The sequence below is a fragment of the Desmodus rotundus genome, chromosome 6 (genome assembly GCF_022682495.2).
Source record: "Desmodus rotundus isolate HL8 chromosome 6, HLdesRot8A.1, whole genome shotgun sequence".
NCBI classification, from domain to species: domain Eukaryota; kingdom Metazoa; phylum Chordata; class Mammalia; order Chiroptera; family Phyllostomidae; genus Desmodus; species Desmodus rotundus.
This window is the reverse complement of record NC_071392.1, coordinates 28,229,203-28,249,764: the sequence shown is the minus strand read 5'-3', so window position 1 is coordinate 28,249,764 and position 20,562 is coordinate 28,229,203. Positions and strand designations below refer to the sequence as shown.

The following is a 20,562-nucleotide window of genomic DNA, read 5'->3' as shown; positions in this document are numbered from 1 at the left end:
CACTGAATTTTAGTTGCTGTCAATGTAACACAATTCTAATACAATGAGATAACTTGCAATCTCCTTCAAAGTCATTTCACGGAAAACAGCCTTCCATAGATATATGCACCTCTAAGAATGTGAAACATTCCTTCTGTAAACTGTACGGGGTGTTTCCAAGTCTATCCCTGTACAGATGGACATCAATAGTAACTTCATTTTGATGGATGTAGCCATAAGAAAGGTACCGCTTTATTTACATGGATAAAAAGCCACAATACGAATGAACAGACAGAACAAAACAAAAACAGACTCGTAGAAACAAAAAACAAACGGATGGTTGGCAGAAGGGAGAGGGGTGGAGGGATGGCTGAAAGCCGTGCAGGTGAGTGTAGTCACTAGCAGGGCGCGACTCTGCCCGGTGACGGAGGTTACCAGTCCGAGTGTGGGGAGCACACTGTAAGCTGTGTAAATGTCGAAGCACTATGTTGTACACCTGAAACCACTCTAATGGTGTATGTAAACTATACTTTAACTTGAAAAAAAAGCAAAAATATGCAATACTTAGGTTCTGATATCAAAATAACAAGGGAAAATACTCTGGAAACAATGCGGTGGGAGGAACCTACTGCTATCACTAATCTTCATTTTAAAGACAAAATAAATGAAACTCCAGATTTTAATCAAACTTTTCTGAAGCTAGAAACGCAGCATGCTCGTGCCCCGAGAAGAGATTCCTACCCCTGCACGCCTCTGTGCCTCTGCCCAGGGTGGGTGCTAGCACTGACCTACTGGGGGATGACCTCCACTGCTCAGGCCCATCAGTGCGGCCAGGCCCACTGAGGTTCACAGAGTAAAGAATATTCCAGGCAAGACCACTGTGAACTGCTCTAACCCTCGGAGCAGCAGCCAAGCTGTTCCCACTGCAAATTTCATCAGCCTCCTCTAACCCTTTCGTGACCAGCACCAACAAGCACCCCCCGCAAACTCAAAAGCTGCAGAGGGCCTGAGGGAAAACTTGTGGGATACCGCTGCCAACTGGAGAACAGGAGTAGAAAAAGAAAAAGAAAAACCGTCCCTGCTTTTTCTTAATCCTCAAATCTCTACAACTACGAGTAGCACAGAGACACTGGTAAGCAGTGTTTACAATTCAAAGGGAGGGGAGAGCAACGCTGCTTCCACCTCTGCACACAATTACACAGTTCTCTCTCCTGCACTCGGGGAAACCGGCTCCCTCTTTTAACAACAGCCAGCTGGTTTTCCAGGGGTGCCTAGTTAGGGTTTACTGAGCACACACCCACCACTTGCAGTAATATGCTGCACACAGAACTCGCCACTGCATTCGGGTGGGGAGGAGCTGAAAGGAGGGGGTCCTGGCTCGAGGCCTGCCAGTCTTAAAAATGTAGCCCGCATCAACCCATTGTGGTCAAACTGGCGTCTCTGCACAGACCCAGAGCTCCAAGCCAAAAACTGTTAGGTCTCACAGGATTCAGAGATGGCTTTGCCTTAAAGGATCTCTTTTTCTAAAACGACGCTCGTCTGTGAGTGGATTTATTTTACAAATACCATGTAAGCACAACCCACCCGTGAAGGCTTGGATTCTCTCACCCTGATCTATAGAAAGTCGAGCAAGAGTTAAATGAGGAGGTCCCCATGCCTTCAGTTCTGACTCCCAAACTGCAAGAGATTGGCTTCTGTCAACCATAAAATAAAATGTAGCATTCCTCAAATTGTTTCCACATAACTTACGAATCCTTTCACAGAGAAGAGAGGTCTACAAGCCTTCGAACTATGACTCCAGACTAAACAAAATTATCTCATTTCGATATTCAGAAACACGGAGGGCATGACAGTCGAACAACACGCTGATGGAGAACCTCTCTGCAGAGCGCAGACGGCTCTTCTCAACACCACGCCCGGCTCTTCTCAACACCACGCCCGGCTCTTCTCAACACCACGCCCGGCCGCGGGGCCAGTGACACCAAAGCAGGACTTCCGCCCCACGTCTCAGCCGAGATCTAGGGAAGAGGAAGGGGTCTTCTCCCTATTTTGGAGGGTTAGGTTTTCAAAGCAGTTAGAAAAACCACCTTATCTTTGGGTGGCGGGGAAAGAACAAAAATGTCCACTATCTGTTAATCAGAACATCCCTAAGTAATTTCTCCTTTGAGCCTTATGAAATTGTCTGGATTTGGGGTGCAAAATGGAAAAATGGAAGGTCGGACCAGAGTCAGAAAGACAGCTGCAAGTGAGAAGGGGTGAGAGGTGCCCTACTAAAGAACGCCAGAAAACAAGTGTGCTCTCTGCCCACCTGCCTCTGGGCCTCAGCCAAGTTGAAGGGCAGAGTTCCCTCTTCCAGCGGAGCAATTCGTTCAATGTCTGCTAAGGTCATCCGGCTGGGGGGGAAGAAAGCAAAAAAAAAACAAGCACAAGCTACAACAAAATACAAGTTGATTAAAATATACATTACAGAATTATAAAACATTCCCTTTTTTGTTTCCCATATTTCAGAGTTATCTTTACTTTGGTTTCTTTTTCTCCCAGTTTGCTGCCTTCCTCCTACCCCCACCTCCTAACCTCCTTTTATTAAGCTAATTAAAAGAAAAAAAAAAAAGGGTCAACTTACCCCCGGGGCTCATATAAATCTGCTAACTGAAACAAGATGTCAACTTCCATGGGTGTAACCTGACCAAATTTCTGAGCTGCCAGAACAAACTCCTCTGTATGGAAAAAGAGTTAAAAAGGGAAAGATTCAAGAAGGAATAGCCACTAAATGCAGCATTAACTCAAGGCACTGGAATGAGTGAACATCACAAAACTTTATCATCATCAGCCGTAGACTTCAAGTCAATCCAAATAGGGTAAGAACTTCAGCAGTCCTTTCATTCATTTGGAAAGAGTGTGCAGATGAGTTTCTCTAATGTTGACTTTAAAAGTCTGGTGCCATCTGAAGACTCAATAAATGACTCGCGATGTTATGCAAATGGCAGGTCGGGGAAAACTACTAAGCAGATATGAAACTGCATATGCAAGGGTTCCAGGAGGTTATGTTAACGAAGCTGTGGAATTCCTGAGGCAATTCTCTGTTTAAAAGAAAACCCCATTAAAATGCGGGTATCTTGTTCTGAGACTGTAGATCAATTTACATTGTCACCAGTGTAAGTTTATGGAATTCCGCATGTGCTTTTGAAGACTGCTGTAGAGGCTGCCAATTTAGCTCAGGCTCTAGCAAGATTTGAAAACATTTAAGAAACTTTACACTGTTCCCTCACTCAAAGACTGTCTTTGGTTTGTTTAAAACTTGCCAGAGATTGTTTTATTTGCTTTTATCTAATCAAAAGATGAAGAACACACATACGCCATAGGGTTAATATGTGTCAATGAAATAAAAAACACCTACAGTAAAACTTCTTGGTTGCCTTCTTCCCTCTAACAATGATACACCGAGAGGCTTGCAGGTAAGAATTCAGATTCACTCTCACTCACCCTTAGTCACCTCTACATCTTTCTTGTTGCCTGCCAGGGTGCTGTAGATCTTTCTAATGAGTTCCATGTTGTTAAGGAGCGAATTAAATCCATTAAAATAGGAGAAGCTGACTTGATGGGATGTGGTACCTCCAGCAGCCTCAAATAAGTTGAAAGTAAGAGAGGGGGGAATAAAAAGAAAAGTATTTACAGAATGAAGAAGATTCAGAAGTACATATATCAATGCTAGTTTTGGAAGTAATCAGGAATGCATGTATAAGAAGAAATAGCTATATGTCTTTTTCTTTCACATTAAAAAAAAAAAAGCTATATAAATGATTTTTAGAAGTGACTGCAACTAATCATGACCAGAGCTTGTACTCTCCACACACAATCCTAGAAAACTAAATAAATACATGTGTAGGGTTATAACAACAGGACCAGTAGTAATTTACAGAGTTCAAATTTCCATTGGAAATGTTTTATAAGTTTGTTTATTTCATCTAATGAGCAATTCCTAGAGGCTTAGACATGCAAAACTATATCACACACATGTGTGTGCTTATACACGCAAAACTATATTATACCAACACAAACATACTATGAAAAGTGGCCAATCCAGCATTAATATCATGATTTGTCATGTTACTTATAACTAGCAATAAATAATCATTTACGCGCAGACTTTCCAGTGGTGGGATTGCCAGCAAACAGGCACGTTATGGTAAAATTATGAGATGCCATATGCTTTGATGGGGGTTAAGACTGGTCAGAATTCTGATAGTCAAAATTTGTAAGAAACCATATTTCTTAATAGGGGATAAGGGAAACCGACAGCATGTCTATTATGAATGGAACTTCAGTTTGGGTTTCAAATTCTATCCTTCCCTAACAAGGCAAAATATTTTTATTAGGAAAGCACTTCTTTATAAGGTAACAACCACATAAATCTTCACTTAGTAACCATTTAGAATAGCTGACATGGGAGTTTAGAATGGAGCGGGGAAGGGGGGCGGGCAAGAACGGGAGCGAGATTAACACAGTGCCAGAGTGGAAAAGGCCTTGTCAGAACACCACATTTCCAAAAACAGGCACCAGGGGTAAAAAAGGAAAAATGAAAAGGTGGCCTAAGTTTCTGCCTATGGTAAGCATTGTGAGAAACCCAGATGATGGCAAAAACACTCAAAAGAAAAAAAAAAAATTCTCCCTGGGATGAATGAAAAGATAGCTACCAAGACCCGAGGGCCCCCAAATCCAAGTGATCATCAGAATCATCCAGGAAGCTTAGGGTCAGATCCTAGGTCCTCACCACCTATAGATGGCGAATCAGTAGATCTGGAAAGAAGCTTAGAATCTGTACTTTTTATAATTATCCAAGGCGATTCCTATGCTCCACGACCAAGGCTTGGGCACCACCACCACCACAGAAGGTGCCAGGACACTCTCTGCGGCCAGCAGGGACGGAGAGTGGCTGGATATCCCCCGGATGGAAACTCCGCAACACAGCACAGCAGGGCTCACTGCCTGTCCCACGTGCCACTGTCACCTCCACACACACACACACACGCCGAATGAACAAGTAAACATAGCATTTAGAGTTTCTGTTCTGCTGAACCTTGCAAATACATCTAGGCACACAATTTAAAAAAATTTTTTTTGCCCTGGAGAATAGATAAAAGCAAAGATTAGCATTTGATGCACCTCAAAATACAAAGCAAAATTAGTATGAGATCATAAATTTGTGCTTTTTAAAAAAAACAATTAATATGTTTTAAGAGGTTCCATATCTTCCAGATAACAAATTAACTTACCTACTAAAACTAGCCAAAAACATACTGTGTCTTTAACTTTAGTAATGCATGCAATCACATTAAGAAAATACTCGTTTTAAACAGAAAAACCTTTACGTAATATGTAGGAGTTGCTCTTATAATCCCTTATTTACTAAGCTCATGCCAGCTGGAATAAACTACTTCATTAGGGCAGGTTACAACTTACAGCTACTAGACATTCTTCTACAAAAGGTGTCAAGACGTGGGGGCGGATGGTGACCATGATGTCTCGGAAGTCAATGGCCGTGACTTTTCCAGTCCTGGCATTGTCCCTTTGCACAAAGGCTTGCTTCGCATGCTCCAACTGTATTTCCTACAAATAAAGAGCGTAAAATAATTTATGTTTCTCCATGACTGCAAATGACCACCCAACTTCAAATAGGGTGAAGAAATATACATTATATCTTGGTTTAAGAAGTCCTACCTCCTGGTTAAACAGCAATCCCAGTCCCCACCACCACCAAGCTATGGTCTTCTTCCAAAGACAGAACTTTGCTCAGCCCGGTGAACATACCTTGGAAGTATATTCCACCTTAAATCTCCTACCCAAAGAAACCAAATCGCTTCTGTGTTCTGCTGGAGTCTGAGGACACCAAGATAATGAAAAAGTAGAATGAAGTTTGGTAGGCTCAAAGATCAGGCCAAACCCAGTGAGCCAGATGATCCAAGAACAAACACCAGCACGGACGTTACCTCTCTCCAAAGAGAGAAAAATTCTTAACGGTGACCTGACATACGAGTTTGTGATGTAACAACGGACTGGAAAGGGCGGTTGTCCTCTAGAGTAGGCTAGTCCCTCTCACACCGAGTTTCTCAGCCTTGACACTGGTGGGAGTTTGGGCAGGTTAAGCCTTTGTTATGGGAGGGGGCCGTCTTGTGCATCCCTACCTTCTCTCTTCCATTAGATGCCAGTAGCCCCTTTCCCCCAAGGCCATGGCAATTAAAAATTACCCTGGAGAGGGCCATATATCCTACATGAGGACCATTGCTCTAGAATTAGGAATTGAATGGTATGTGGGCCAGAGGTGGCAAAACCAGAGTAGTATCATCGAATAAATGTTTTAATTCCTATGATCTAAAAACAAGAAGCCCAATCTTAGATTTCGGTTGCTCTTCCCAGGGGGTAAGGGTATACACACAATGAAACAGCCTTCCATCAAAAGCCACCACGTGCCATGTGGAAGCGTCCTTTTCCTGCGAAGCACGGCAGTCTGCCCACTTCCCAAACGGGCTCTCAAAGTGAGATCTCATCTCGATGGAATCACAAAGCACCACTGATGTGCCTCTCAAGGACTTCAGATTATTTCAATGAAAAGAAGTTTTGTTAGCTGATATTGATAAATTATTTTTTTTTAACTTTGGTGAGATAGTGACATAGAAAAACCGACTGTCCTGATGAAGCAGTGGCGAGCTGAAGTGTGGGAGAAATGCCGTGCGTCTGACCACCCTCGAAAGCTCCCTTCTCTCCCCCCCGAAAGGCGGGGAGATGAAGGAAGACTGATCAAATGCTAAAAAAAAAATTGACGCTGGATACTGGGAAGATGGTGGGTCATGGGTCTCAAAGATTTCTTAGAAGGCTGGACTCCCAGATCCCAATCTCCCCTATCTGCTGGACCACAATCTCTAACTGCCTAGAGAATACATCCACGTGAATATCTTACAAAGGCCATAAAATTACACATCACTAAACCCATTATTACATGTCTCCCACCCAGCCCTCAAACTTGGACCCTCTCCTCTGTTCAAAGCTCAATTATTGGCATGTTGTTTTTCCGGTCACCAACCTAGAAATCTGTCTGTTTTAATTCTTCAAGCTTTCTTTTCCCCAGAGTAAACAAGTTACCAAATTATGTTATTTGAACCTTTGAAAGTTCACTCAAATGTGTCTTTTCCTTTTCACTCCTCATGTCACTGGGCTCAGCTCTCCTCAGAGCGTGTCCGAATCACCATCATCTTTTCCCCCTACTTTATAACTCAAAGAGAGTTGTAGGGATTCTCAGACCATTATAACAAAAACAGCATCACTTTCCCTGGTCACCCCATCTGCTCAGAAATCAGGAATCTAGAACACTAAGACCCACCCATCCAGGCTGTCAAATAGGAAAGAGACACCAGTGTGGGGCTTGGTGCCCACACTGCAGGACAGGGAGTACATTTGTAAGGAGGGTGGTGTCACTACGCATGTCTGTGCCTGAACTTCCACAAGTAAACATTTACTATCAGGGGTCCCCGATCATGGAACAAGAAAGCTCCTTGAATCCTAATGATGAAACTTAAGAATGCATTTCTGCCCTGGCCAGTATAGCTCAGCTGGTTGGAGCACTGCCCCATAAACAAAAAGTTTGTGAGTTTGATTCCCAGTCAGGGCACATGCCTGAGATGTGGATTCAGTCCCTGGTCAAGGTGTGTGTGAGAGGCAGCCGATCAATGTTTTTCTCTCTCATATCGATGTTTCTCTCCCTCTCCTCTCTCCGTTTCCCTCTCTCTCTAAAAAAACCCCAAACAACAAAAAACCCATTTCTGACAGCTCTTAAAGACTGGGTACATTATAAATTCCATGAAAAACAAGAAGCTAGATCTACATAGTTCTCTGGATAATAGGCTAGAGTGAAAACATTTACTTAAGTGTTTCCCCAAACTTGCAAGTAACTTACTACAGATGTGAGTTGGCTTCTGAAGAACATCTGTTTATGTCATGACTGTATCCTCTTCTGGGTAAAGAAATGAAACTATTTCCTCAGTTGATACAACCACCATGATAACAGCATTAAGTGAGCATATGTTATGTGCTGGACACTGTTCCAAAGCACCGTATAGTAATACCCTCATTTAATGCTCACAGCAACCCTATGAGGTAGGTATCATTATTCACCTCGCTGTAGCGGTTGGGCAAAACTGGTCTCACTGACAGGAAGCAGCAAAGAGCTGGAATCCAAACCCAGGCATCCATGCCTCTCTGCTGATGCTCCTAATACTTTACCAAACTTGAGAGTGCACGCCCGGATAACGCTACTTTCGGGAATTTGATTACAAAGTTGACACCTAGGAATCTTAATAGCTCTGAAAAGACAAAATTCAACTTCCTTTTAAATTATTCTCAAGGCTCTAGATTTTTCTGTTGCCTATTTTCATGAGAAAACAATAAAATCCCTGAAACTTTTTGGTCGCGGCAAACGTCTTCCGCGCGCTCAGAGTGCCAGCACTGTTTGCCCAGCAACAGCAGAGCCACGCGGGACAGAAACCGAATCGAAGAGGCTTTTCCTGGCCTTGCCCACTGTTTACTCACTTTCTCGCAATCTCAAGAGACTGAGGAGAAGGACAAATAAGGAGGCCTGCGGGAGCTAACACATCGGTACTCTGTACATACTGAATTTGAGAATGAATGACCTTGCAAATAAATATGCAGGCTCCATACTCATGGCAGTGACTTCGAGCTCTCCGTGGGCACCTTCGAAGCTGTGTGAGAAAAACCTAATGTGCACTTAGGGCTGCCGAGACCCGGGTGGTTACTAGACATGAAGCCAGAGGGAAAAACTGGGACAGAGAATGTCCGGTATGCATGACATGGAGCATACATAGGATAATGTTCACTTCCAAAATGCAGGGGACCAGAATGGATACACTCATCTTCTGTGGGCAGGGGTGGGGAGAACGGCGGGAGGGGCAATAGTTACATTCAAATATTTAAAGGTTAAAGGACTACCAAGAAAAAAGATGTTAGACGGGCTCTCTGCAGTTTTTAAAAAGAAATCAAATGAGAGAAAATATAGGGATCAGGTGATAGCACGAAACACTGAAGTATTTAACTTCAGCAATACAATGGACTGACTACCTTACAAAGTAGTGGGTTTCCTCCCAGTCATTGGAAGTATCTGTTCAACTAAGGAACATATATCAAGAAATTTCTTTTCTTTTACTTATTTTAATAAGGGGCAGGGGGTTATGGAAGTAATACGTTATCATGACAAAAATCTGAAGTTTGAACCAAGGATGGGTGGAGCTCAAATATCAGTCAAGACACTCCTGGCTGGGAGGGTTCAGAGGGGGGTGCGTGTTTGCATCTCAGAGCCCCAGCCATGCCCACTACACAGGGTTTAAAACTAGACATCATGCCTGACAGGCACTTACCAAATGGTTGTTGGGAACCACCCTGCCTGGTTTCAGAGACTGTAACCCCCCCCATGGCTAAGGCTGAGTGAGACACCTCGAGACCCTTAGCCACTAAGGAAACAAAGTGTATCTCCCTGGCAGGGGCGCTGCCTCTGCTCCCTTTACTTCACCCTGCCTGGCCCCCAGTGCATAACTGGTTAGCCAATGACAGGTAAGATTCCTCAAGGGAGGGACAACCTAAGACAGGCACAATCATGAGGGGCCCTCAGGGAAGGACTTAGGGGGCTATGGAGAAAGGGGTTGATGGACCCTCGCCCCTCAGCTTTGACATGGCCTGAGTCTTCATTCTGTCTGCAAGAAGTCTCCTAATCTCTTGGCTGACTTACTTCCCCTGCTTGACCTAAGCCTGAAACAATGCCAGAGATGGGTGAGGCCCTGTGCTGGAAAGGGCGGATTCCCCGGAGTCATTGGGTCTAAGAAAGAATGCATAAAATCCTGTGAAACCTACTTTGCTAATACCCTCAATTTAAATGATAAGGTTCCAAGCACGAAATGAGTTTGTTCCCCCAAAGTTTTATGGTCCTTTAGCTAACTGACCCTGACTCAGAATAAGCCATCAGAGTTCTTTGAATGTTATCTATCTGATTATTACTGCCTGACAATGATTGATAAGCTCTCCATATATGCCCTCTATTCTTATGCAGATTAAGCCAATAAAAGCCTGTCAAGGCAAGGGTTGGGGGCACTCTCCTCTTGAGAGTGGCCAAGGCGCTCTGAGGAGCTCTCCCCTTGAGAGAGTGGCTGTACCATCCCCTTTCCTCCACAGGACTTGGTAGTCTGTGTGAATTTGTCTCATCTCAGCCACAACGCTGCAAACATTGCTCACCAGTGACTGCGTCAATGGTAACTTTGATTTTTGTAGAGGTGAATGGTTTAAAAACCTCTAGTCCTTTCCACGTTCTTTGAGTCCTTTAAAAAAAAATCACAAGTAAGAAATAGAGGTTCTGCTGAGTAACTCTGAACCAGTCACAGGAACAGAGAGATGAATACCAGATAGGGAAGGAGTAACAGTAACAGCTGGATGTTCAGTTACTACAGGCTAGAGGCTACACCAAGAACTACAAAGGTAGTATTTCATCACAACAATTCTTCAAAGAAATAACATTATCTTCGTTTTATAGAGAGGATGAAGCTCAGAGAGGTTAGGTAACTCATCCAAAGTCACACAGCCAGGAAGTGACAGAGCTGGCAAGGTTTTGTCTGATTCCAACACTGAGATTTTTTTAACTACTGACTTAAGTTGCGTTGGGTAAATTCATAGTAAGAGGATCATAAGTAGACCTGAACAGGTAACTGGAAAATTTTGACACTTAGAGAAAAGTTTTGGCGATGCCTTGTATATAAAAATGGAACAACATATATCTCAAAGAATTTTCACTATGAATGATGGGAAGGTGAAAGAATCTACCAGAAAGGGAAATACTTGAGGTGGTAGCCCATGAGGAGAAACTTAGAGTAGGATGAGTTTAAGTTGTAAACAAAAGTTAAGCTACAGACAAAAGAAAGCTAGAGGAACAGGTAGAAACGTAAATCCGGGAGAGGTAGACAACAGGACTTTAGGGAGAAAACCCAAAGGCTAATATTTGCTGTTATTAAGTGTTGCTATGCTCCAGGGACTGCCGTTGTCTTACTCATCTCTTTGAACCCTCCCAACATCCTTATAAGGTGGCCCCACCATCACCTCCATTTCATGGATGGAAAAATGAGGTAAAGAGCAGCTGAGGGTCACGTGACGCGAAGGACGAAACTGGACATGTACCGGGCTGTCTGGCTCGGCCTGCCTGTTCATTCGGGGGGAGGCCTACCAAAACCCAGAAGAAGAAAGTCTACCCATTGTAGACACAGATGAGATCATCCCACAGTGCATACAAAGAGCAGGCGGATGACAAAAAAGGAACTGATCCCTAAATGAGTGAGTACAGACAGCAAAATTGAGGGCCTGAGACATCATGGGACTCCCAGAGAGCTGGGGCGATGGCAGAGCTCTGTAAATAGAGCTCTTGCGAGTGCCAAGTAAAGGGGTGCTTGATGAACGGTGCTGCTGGAGACAGTAAGGACTGAAGAGGAAGGGCTCCCCGTCAGCAGAGGCCAGAGGTCCCGGAGCAAGGAGCTGCACAGCCATCTCTAAGGCAGTTCTGCTCAAGCACAGGAAAGGACGTCCAATTTTCCTTTAATATCTGCCAGTGAACTGTTCCTGCTCCCTCTATGCCGGTGCATAATGATTAGCGGAATAGGCTTTTATTGCCACAGTTTCCAACTACTTCAACACACGCATTCAGATTGCTGTAGGGGGGAAAAATCAAACTCCTCAAAATTGCTAGCTGTACAGAAATAAACATATACAGGGGTTATACCACTTTAGGTCTAACATTCACGCTTCTAATAGTTCCAGGCCTGTCACTTCCTTAATAATCTCCAATTTTCAAGTGGGTATATTTTGAATGCAAAAATTCTCTCCACCTCTATTCAGACATGCAAGTTTCTGCTTCAGCCTGAGAACAATTTACCAGGAATAAAAAAAATAGACCAATATACCCTCAAAATAAGCAGCACATCCAGATGATTTATATTACAAAGCCAAGAACACCAAAAAAGACCCCTGGCTAGTTTGCATTTTTCTGTTTTGTACAGTTTTAAAATTTAAAAGAAAATCTAAAACTTTAAAAAAGAAGCACAGAGTTATCGATAACAATATGATTCAAAAGAATTCCCTTAGGGCTGGAGGTAGGAGAATTCTTGGGAAAGGCAGGTAATTATTTATAAAAACAAGGAACAAAAATGTATAAAGACAGTATGCTTATAAAATTGGTATCATATTTAGCCCTATTTCAAATAAAATCTATATTACATCAAGTATCAGAACTTATACACTATTTAATATGTAAGTACCCACTTCATTTTCATTATTGTATGATGGCAAAAATGTAGTTAAAATAAAGATCCACAAAATGGAACTTAGCAATGGAATAGGCAGAGAGATAAGTAGTTCCGATTCTTAACATCTTTCTGGGCTCTCCACATTCAGCCCATGTCATCAGCTCACAAGGAAATGTGGTTCTCCATTCACTGGGTGGGGCCTTTTGAAGCAGGATCACAGCGGCAATGCAGGCAAGCAACTCCTAGGAGACACCGAGGACAGAGCTTTTCCCTCTCAATTTCCTTGCTCTTCTGATTTAACGTTTAACTTCACAGTGGGGGCCAGTTGGGGAGATGCCGTATGGAGTGTTCATTTTTACCAGGATGTTACTGTAAAACCTGCACAACAGGCTGCTCAACAAAACAGCAAGCTGACTGACGCCATGGACACAACAGCACAATGAACACTGATTTCTTTTTCCCTGAGAGTGGGAAATGCAATGTGAACGCAATGTCCTGCACCTGATTCTCCGAGTGACCAGGGTATCATCATGTCTCGGCTCACCCATCGCCAAACTGGCAATGGCTTCCATTTGGACACAAAACACAGTCTAATCTCTTGGAAGAGCTCATGGCGAACAACATTAGCCATTTTTGTTCATTATTTCATTTGGGAACTTCAAATGAGGCTGTATGGATGAAACAGTAGCATAGCTGCATTGCAGGCCCCATCTGGTCTGACTTAAAATCAACATAAAAAGCACATGCATGTTAAAAATGCAAATACAATCAAGGTCTCTGGCTACTAAAGATCCACAGTCTAGACATTTTAACTAATACAGATGGCCATTTGAGGGACAATGGGGAGGCACAAATGGCTCAGGTTACTCAATCCGAAGCAAGGACCTTGCTAGTCATCCACTAACCTGTTTAAATAGCTGTGGCTTCAGCAAGTTCTCCTACAAGGGATTGTTTTTTTGTTAACACCTAAAATGTTCTATCTGTTCCAAAGCTCGAGAATTCCATGCTGCTGTGGTTGAAGGTTTTTATGTTTTGTTTTGATTGATGGTGATGAGGAACAATTTCTTTTTTTAACACATACAGCTTTGTGTGTTGAAAGTTTTGCCTTATCCAGGACGCCATGACAAATATAGTAGCAAACCATGAGTGACGGGCACTATAAAATCCAGACCACAGCTGACGAAGAGCAGTGACGCTGGAGGGACACGTGGCAACCAGTGCTCTCCAGGGCTCAGAATCTGAACAATCAAAATGTCCTTGGAATACAGAAAAGATTTGGGCTGATCTATAAGCCATGCAGACCCAGAAGCCAAAATAACGGTCATATGGACTTCAGGACAAGAACCAAACTTGTTCAGTTGTATTATTGGCATGAATATATACGCTTTGGCATCCAACAGCTTTGTCATGGGGATCATGTGATCTGACGTCAAGGGTCCTTACCAGCATGAATGGTCAGTCTGGAGCACCAGACACAGCTCTACTCCCAGGCTTTCTCCTGAGCTCTGTCTACCATGAGTCACCTCTCTGGGTTTCATCATCCTCTTCTGACGAAAGGATGACCTGAATGAAGTCACGGTAAACTCTCACACCCCCTTTGTGGTTAGGGTTCTCCACTGGGTCAGGTAGCCATTCTTAAACACTATTTGATGAGAACTGGATGGAAATTAAAGGTCATTTTTAGCTCAATTCCCTCCCAAGACAGCTTTCCTGTTTCTTGGCTAACTAATGAAACCCCAACTTCAAAATCTGGCCTCTTCACCAATTGAAAGCATTGCTGATTTCTTGATGATTCCTCTTCCTAGAGTGAGGATGAAGGCCTCTGGAAACAGAATAAATGTCCTGGCTTCATAAAGTGGGGAATGGAGTTCTTTGGAAATGCCCAGGTCTGTTGGGGCCATAGGTAGGGCTCCTGGAGCACACTCCTAACTCCAGGGAGCTGAGGAGAGGAGGTGGAAACAATCTAGCGACATACGTGTGAAAGGCACTTACAAACTAAGACTGCTCGGCCTCCCCTCATGAACACCCCCTCTTCTTCTTCCTCCTGTGCCCCCATCTCGGTAAACCACCACCACCTGCTTGCCCAAGGCTAAAACCTGGGAATCGACCACAAGTTCTGCAAATCCTTACTGACCTCATCCCATCACCAAGCCCAGTCAGGATCATCCCTTTAACTTCTCTTGAACCTATTTACTTTGGCTCATAACCAATACCATGTAACCCAGGCCATAGTTGTTTCTGTCTCGGATTGGAAGGGACCTACTTGTCCCCCTCTCCTAGGTCAGATCCCCCTCCACGTGACTTTCCGCACAATAGCCAGAGTGACCTTTCTGAAACACGAATCTGATCATGTGTGCCTCTCAGAGCGCACCGTCAGTTTTGGGATGAAGGCCTGAAGACCAGGTTCTGTGCCTTCAACAGTCAGGGTTTTGTAGTCTAATGGGTGGGCCACCCGGAACACCTGGGTTCGGGATGCTTGACTGAAAGGCAGTGTCTCAGGCCCTGTTCGTATAAGGCCTACTGAAGCAGACCCTAGGTGGGGACAGAGGCCCAGAACTCGGCCTTTGAAAATAATCACTCCGGAAAAATTTTATGTAACATTCAATAAAACACTCTTAGAGATTTAGGAAAACTAAAATCAACTTTAGTTCCACCTGTCTCGCCATAAACAAATCTAGAAGAACTTCTCTCAGCTTCTGTGTGCTCATCCTTCACACAGTAGCAACGGCAACTGCTTGACACCAAAGGTGAGTGTAAGGACAAATACAAGTCAAAGCCCTTTCTACGCTGACAAATGCTCTACGAGAGGAGTTTACAGCAACAGCTTCCTAGTTAACAACTACGTTGGATTTGGGAGCAATTCTCTATTTTTCAACTCTGGGACGGGAGCCACTAGAAATTCCTATGTGTAGACTATATTAAAATTGTAATAATTATGTATGAAATATATACCTATGATTATAAAACATTATCAAAAAGTAAATGGAAACAACAGTAATATATATCCCTACTATGGACTTTTTAATGATCATATCAGGTAATTAATTGCGTTGGGGTCAGAAATGTTAAATTTCTAGCAGTATATGACTAGACACCCTCATTCAACAGCACGGCCCCTTCCAGGAACAGAAGGCCTTGGCCTTGGAGATAGTACTCTGTTGTGGAAACAGCACCATAATTTTAAATCCATCACATGTCTGTGATCTGATTATGGAAGAAGCTAAGTTCTAGAACAGTTTCTCTGTAGTGTTTTGGGGTACACCTTTGGGAACCTAATGAAAGCCATGAGTGTTTTCCCCATAAAATTACCTATAAATGCAAAATTTTACCCTAGAGTCTGTTTATTCTTTTGTATATAATAGGGCATAATAATAATTATCTCTCAGGGTTTTAGGGGATGCTATTATCAGAAACAGGATATTTAAAAGCACTTTGTAAATTATAAAGATTGTTATGATTATTACTTTTTTTTTTTTAGAATGACTCTTAGTACTGACTCTACAGAATAATTTGGCAGAAAAGTTTGAGGACTTTCACTTTGTGCTCACGGTTGCCTACAATGTCCACCCAGTAAAAAATGGACCACGGATCTGAATAAACATGTCTCCAAACAAGACATACAAGTGGCCCGTAAGTACATGAAAGATGCCTGGCATCATCGGTCATTAGAGAAACGCAAATCAAAATCACCACTAAGTGAGATACCACTAAGACAGCTTATAAGGTGAAAGGCCTGGATCTCCTCATCCGTAAAACAGGGCAGTGAACTCGATGACCTTGGTGTCTGCCCTCTAAGTCTGTACTCTGGGTGGCTGCTCTAGCCACGCTCTGAATGGGGCTTTCGGGTTTCTATGTGCCACGAGGGTTCATGCCACAAAGAGTGACCTTGGAGGGTGTACATTTCATACCTGTCTGTGGTTGCTCCTTTGGAGCCGTCCGGCAGAAAAGCATAGGAACCACCCTTAGATTTTACCAGTGCCTCAAAACTTGTTGCTATCTATTAACCTCTTGGTACTCTGCATAAGGCCTCACGGCAAACCCTGCACTCTCAGCAAACGTGTGCTGAATTGGGTGGACTGTTCCGTGTGAGTAATGATCACAGCACAAAAAACCGCCAAACAGGGTACAGAGTTTTATGTTCACACCATTCGTGAACAGGAGTTCCAGCAGATACAAACAGGAAGCTGTCTCCAAATTTTCTCTAAGTGTACTGTTTTCGGTGTGTTAAAATAAATTATTCAACTACCCACCATAACACTAGAGCTTTCCTCTATGATCTGAGAAAGAGAGCATGTGGAAAAGTTCATAGGCTATTCATAACACACATGCACACCCACACAGAACACCGTACGTTCAGTCACACATGCACACCCTCACTCCTGCAGGGGACGGAGATGACAGCACTGGGCCTAAAAAGTCAGCAGCAGTGAAGGCAGAAGCAGAATGATGGGCTGACAGGTCCACGGCCCCCCTCCCTTCTGAAAACCTTCCCTAGGAATGAGACTAAGGCTCTAGGGAAGAGGGTTTGCTTTCTTCAACTATAATTCAGACACAAAGTATAAACAAGGCAAATTTAGCTCAAAGAATATCAACTTTATCCACTTTATGTATTTTATATCCAAAGCAAAGAAAACAACACACCAGGTCAGCACTCGAGTGATGCCCGTGAGCACCATCTCAGTGGGTGGGCAGCTTGTCCAGACGGTGCACAGATGAACTTGTGAAGTCCTCACAGCCACGTGGTGGCTTGTGACAAACTCACACTTGCTTAGACAAAGTCAAATGTTCCGTAAAGGAAGAAAAACAATCTGACCTTGCAGAGAATGGCACTGACCTCCCATCACAAACACACATACATACGGAAACACAGGTAACACACCAGCGTGTTAGGCTTCAACTGGCTGCAGCCAACTTGAACTACCTTCTAGAATCTTCCATGGGATGGAGCAGTGTTGTCTCTACACACTGCTCAGGCTCCCTGAAGCCACAAGTACTTCTCAGTTGTTCCTTTGGCTGCACCTCTTCCTTAGCAGGTGACAGGCAGCAGCATGCGTGGTGGCCGTTCTTTCATGTGTCAAGCAGCCAAGTGTCTGCTTTCATGACCCTGGCACCAGCCAGGGGCCGGTGCCTATGTCTCTGCGCCCTGCCCTAGAGCAGAAAGGCAGGTGCATACTTGACAAAGCAAGAGCCCAAAATGTAGGAGATTAAGTTCACGTATGCCTGTAAGAAGTTCCCTGAACCCAGACAAGTCTGCAAAGGAAGCAAACAAAACATTTAATTGGGGGCAGTGTGTGTATGTGGGGGGTGACCCAATCATAGACATCAAGACCGGCATTCCATTGGCATGTCCATCAGTCACGATACATCCCTTAATTCCTTCATATCTGGGCTGAGTGGGACACAAAAGCAAGGCCCTACCTGGGATAATTATCCATGACAACCATTTTAATCTATAAAAGTCGAGCACTGGCATCTGGGCTACAAAGTCAAAATCACGTGATGCAAAACACAGTGGGATGGATCCCTTTGCCATTATAGAAAGGAGTCAAATTCAAGTGAATGCCCTACAAGGTGAAGCTGGAAACCTCATCAGAAATCCCTGAGTCACCTAATCTTTGATTCCCCCTTCTCCGTGTCTTGAGGAAGGCCCAGAAGCCGCAGTGAGTAGTACACAGCCAACTCAATTCAGCGTAATTGATATTTGCTTAAAGGAAAATGCGATCAGTCTCACTACTGCTAACATCCCATTAAGACTAAAAGTTAATTAGGCTGTATTCCATAAAGTCAATTTGAGGCATTTGTCTCAATAGCATTATTGTAATTATTCCTCATCAAAATGAATACCACCTCCTACTGTGCGCCAATGTCTTGTATAAACAATAGCAGAAATCCACCTTGAATTCTACTCTCCACTTGAGTTATTTACATGGGTTTATGTGGACATAGAACCGCACGTGGGGATTCATAGACATTAACATGTTTTTAAAAGAATACTACTAAAGCAGGTTTAAGATATCTTGTTTTGAGTTTCTAAAGGCCAGGAAAATAAAAGCAAAGTAAACAGCATGCCAATTTCATATATCATAACAAACACCAGTAAAAGTCAAAATGAGCAGCTCCTATTAAAGTCAAGCTATTCCACATGCCGGTGCCCAGGAACAGACGCCCCAAAACGCAGGATGAATGAGCACATGGCGCACGGCACACGGCGCGCGTGCGTCCCTTGTCTCCTCCACCTCCCCCCACATCTGTGTTTCCAACCACTTCCTGGAAGGCTCTGACAAGGTCTCAGGCACAGAAGAGAAGCAGGGACACCAGGGCACCCACTTACGAGATTACTGGTGACAAAGAACAGAAGGTAGTTTCCCTGGCACACTTACACATAGCAAGCTGATCCCCTTAAACAACTCTTTTTGAAAATACTACATTTAATGAAATATAAAATGTAATTATTAGAGAAACAAAACAAATGCCTAAAAATCCAAAAGATAGACTGGTTTGTCATATAGATATCACGGAGATATTCACCTCTGGCAGCTGATGTTAATGTCACGGTTAAGACACTTTGAAAATTATGCTTCACAGGAAAATTTAACTGTAATCATATCTTCTTACTACTCTTCCATTGGCATCATCAGTCTTCCAGTGATACGGTTACAAGGCAGGGTAGGGGATGGGTCAGGGCAGGGGGAGCTTGGAGAAAGGCAGGAGTAGGAGTGACCGCACCAGGTACACCCCAGAAATGTCGACAACTCCCACAGTTTAACTCTGGACATGGGCAGCAAGTGTCCTTTCAACAGAGATTCTCAAACTTGGTGGCACATTAGAAGCACCTAAGAAGCTTTAAATATCCTAATTCCTGGGCTGTCTGCCCCTGTACCCTACCCCCAAATCAAATAAAATCTAATCTCTAGAAGTGGGACCTAAGCAACAATAGCTGTTAAAGTTTACCAGGTAACTCCAATATGCAGCCAAGCTCCAGACCCTGTGCCTTGTCCAGGAGAGGTCTCAGATGCAATGATACTGCTATTAGATGCTAATGATGGTATGTATCCATTTCTCAGGGGAAAACAAAATACTGCTAAACAGTGGTGGAACTAGTCATAAGTCAAGAGTTCAAGTTCCAGCTTTGCCCCTCCTCACTTACATGGCTTTTGGGCAAATCACTTGATTTCCTGGGACATCAATATGCATTCCTTTTAAACATAAAGGGGTTCTACACAATCTGTACCAGCCCATTGAATCCCATGGTTTTACACCCTAATGAATAGAGAAATACTTTCAAATGGGATGATCCGGTCTAGGGGTAGAAAGTTTAAGGTAAATCAGGATCCCAGTTTTACTCAGATACTCTTTTCAAGAGCCAGACCCACCAGCAAAAACTGCGTGAATTCTGCGTATGTCAGGCGTCTCTTCCGTTCTTTTCCGAAATGCAGTTGCACAAATTCCGAATCCCAGTTAAAGGGGATATGTTGGTGAATTGTAGTCTGTCCAAAAACTTGCTTAACGTCCTCTGAAAACAGAAAAGAAATGGTGATTAAAACAAAGCCAATCAGGTTTGACCTTATAAAACCTATTAAATGGACAGTGCTTTCTTCTTATAAAGAGTAATTCAACTTAAAAAAACACACATAGATTATAAAACCGTGGCAGAAATAAAAGTCAGAATCCTCAGGGAATCAGCGAAGAAATCAAAGTTAACAATCCCGTCAAATAAAAGGGAATAAAAGAGAGAGACACCCCTCCCCCAAATGCATTAGGAAACCAAAGAAAGAAGCTATATATCTAATATCATAATCTCATGTTTTGTTTCAACAAATATTATTTTCTATGCACAAATAATATAATTCAACCTTCAGTAGCAGGAAGCATGCACAGGGACGGGCAAAAGTAGGTTTACAGTTGTGAGCACACAAAACACAAACTTTAGTCTCGTATCATTATTTATTAATGATTGTGTTATTTGTATTACAACCCTACACCTACGTTTGCCTGGCCCTGTACATATGGAAACACACATGACGCTAACACCTTAAATAGAGTCCTTGACTGAGTTACTAAAAAGTGTCTTTGAGGCTTTAGAAGACAGTGAGAAAAGTCTTCAAGCACGTATTCCACAGCACTCAGACCCTGTTTGAGCCTTAGAGATCCCCGCTACGTAGCAAGCCAGGCTCGAAGACAAAGCGGGTGGGAAGCAAAGCCCGCAGCCCAATACTTGAACTTGACACGGCATATGTTTAGC

General features: G+C 43.3%; 1 protein-coding gene across 2 annotated transcripts in view; it reads right to left on the bottom strand.

The window, feature by feature from the left end:
* SLC25A13 (solute carrier family 25 member 13) overlaps positions 1-20,562 on the bottom strand; it is a 169,345-nt gene that overhangs the window by 63,590 nt on the left and 85,193 nt on the right. For both annotated transcript variants that reach the window (XM_024577240.4, XM_024577241.4), the window contains exons 5-9: positions 19,694-19,833; positions 5,440-5,586; positions 3,463-3,601; positions 2,603-2,696; positions 2,288-2,372 (exon numbers count right to left, since the gene is read on the bottom strand). In XM_024577240.4, coding sequence (XP_024433008.2) covers positions 2,288-2,372; positions 2,603-2,696; positions 3,463-3,601; positions 5,440-5,586; positions 19,694-19,833 — 605 coding nt within the window. The remainder of the gene's footprint in view (positions 1-2,287; positions 2,373-2,602; positions 2,697-3,462; positions 3,602-5,439; positions 5,587-19,693; positions 19,834-20,562) is intronic.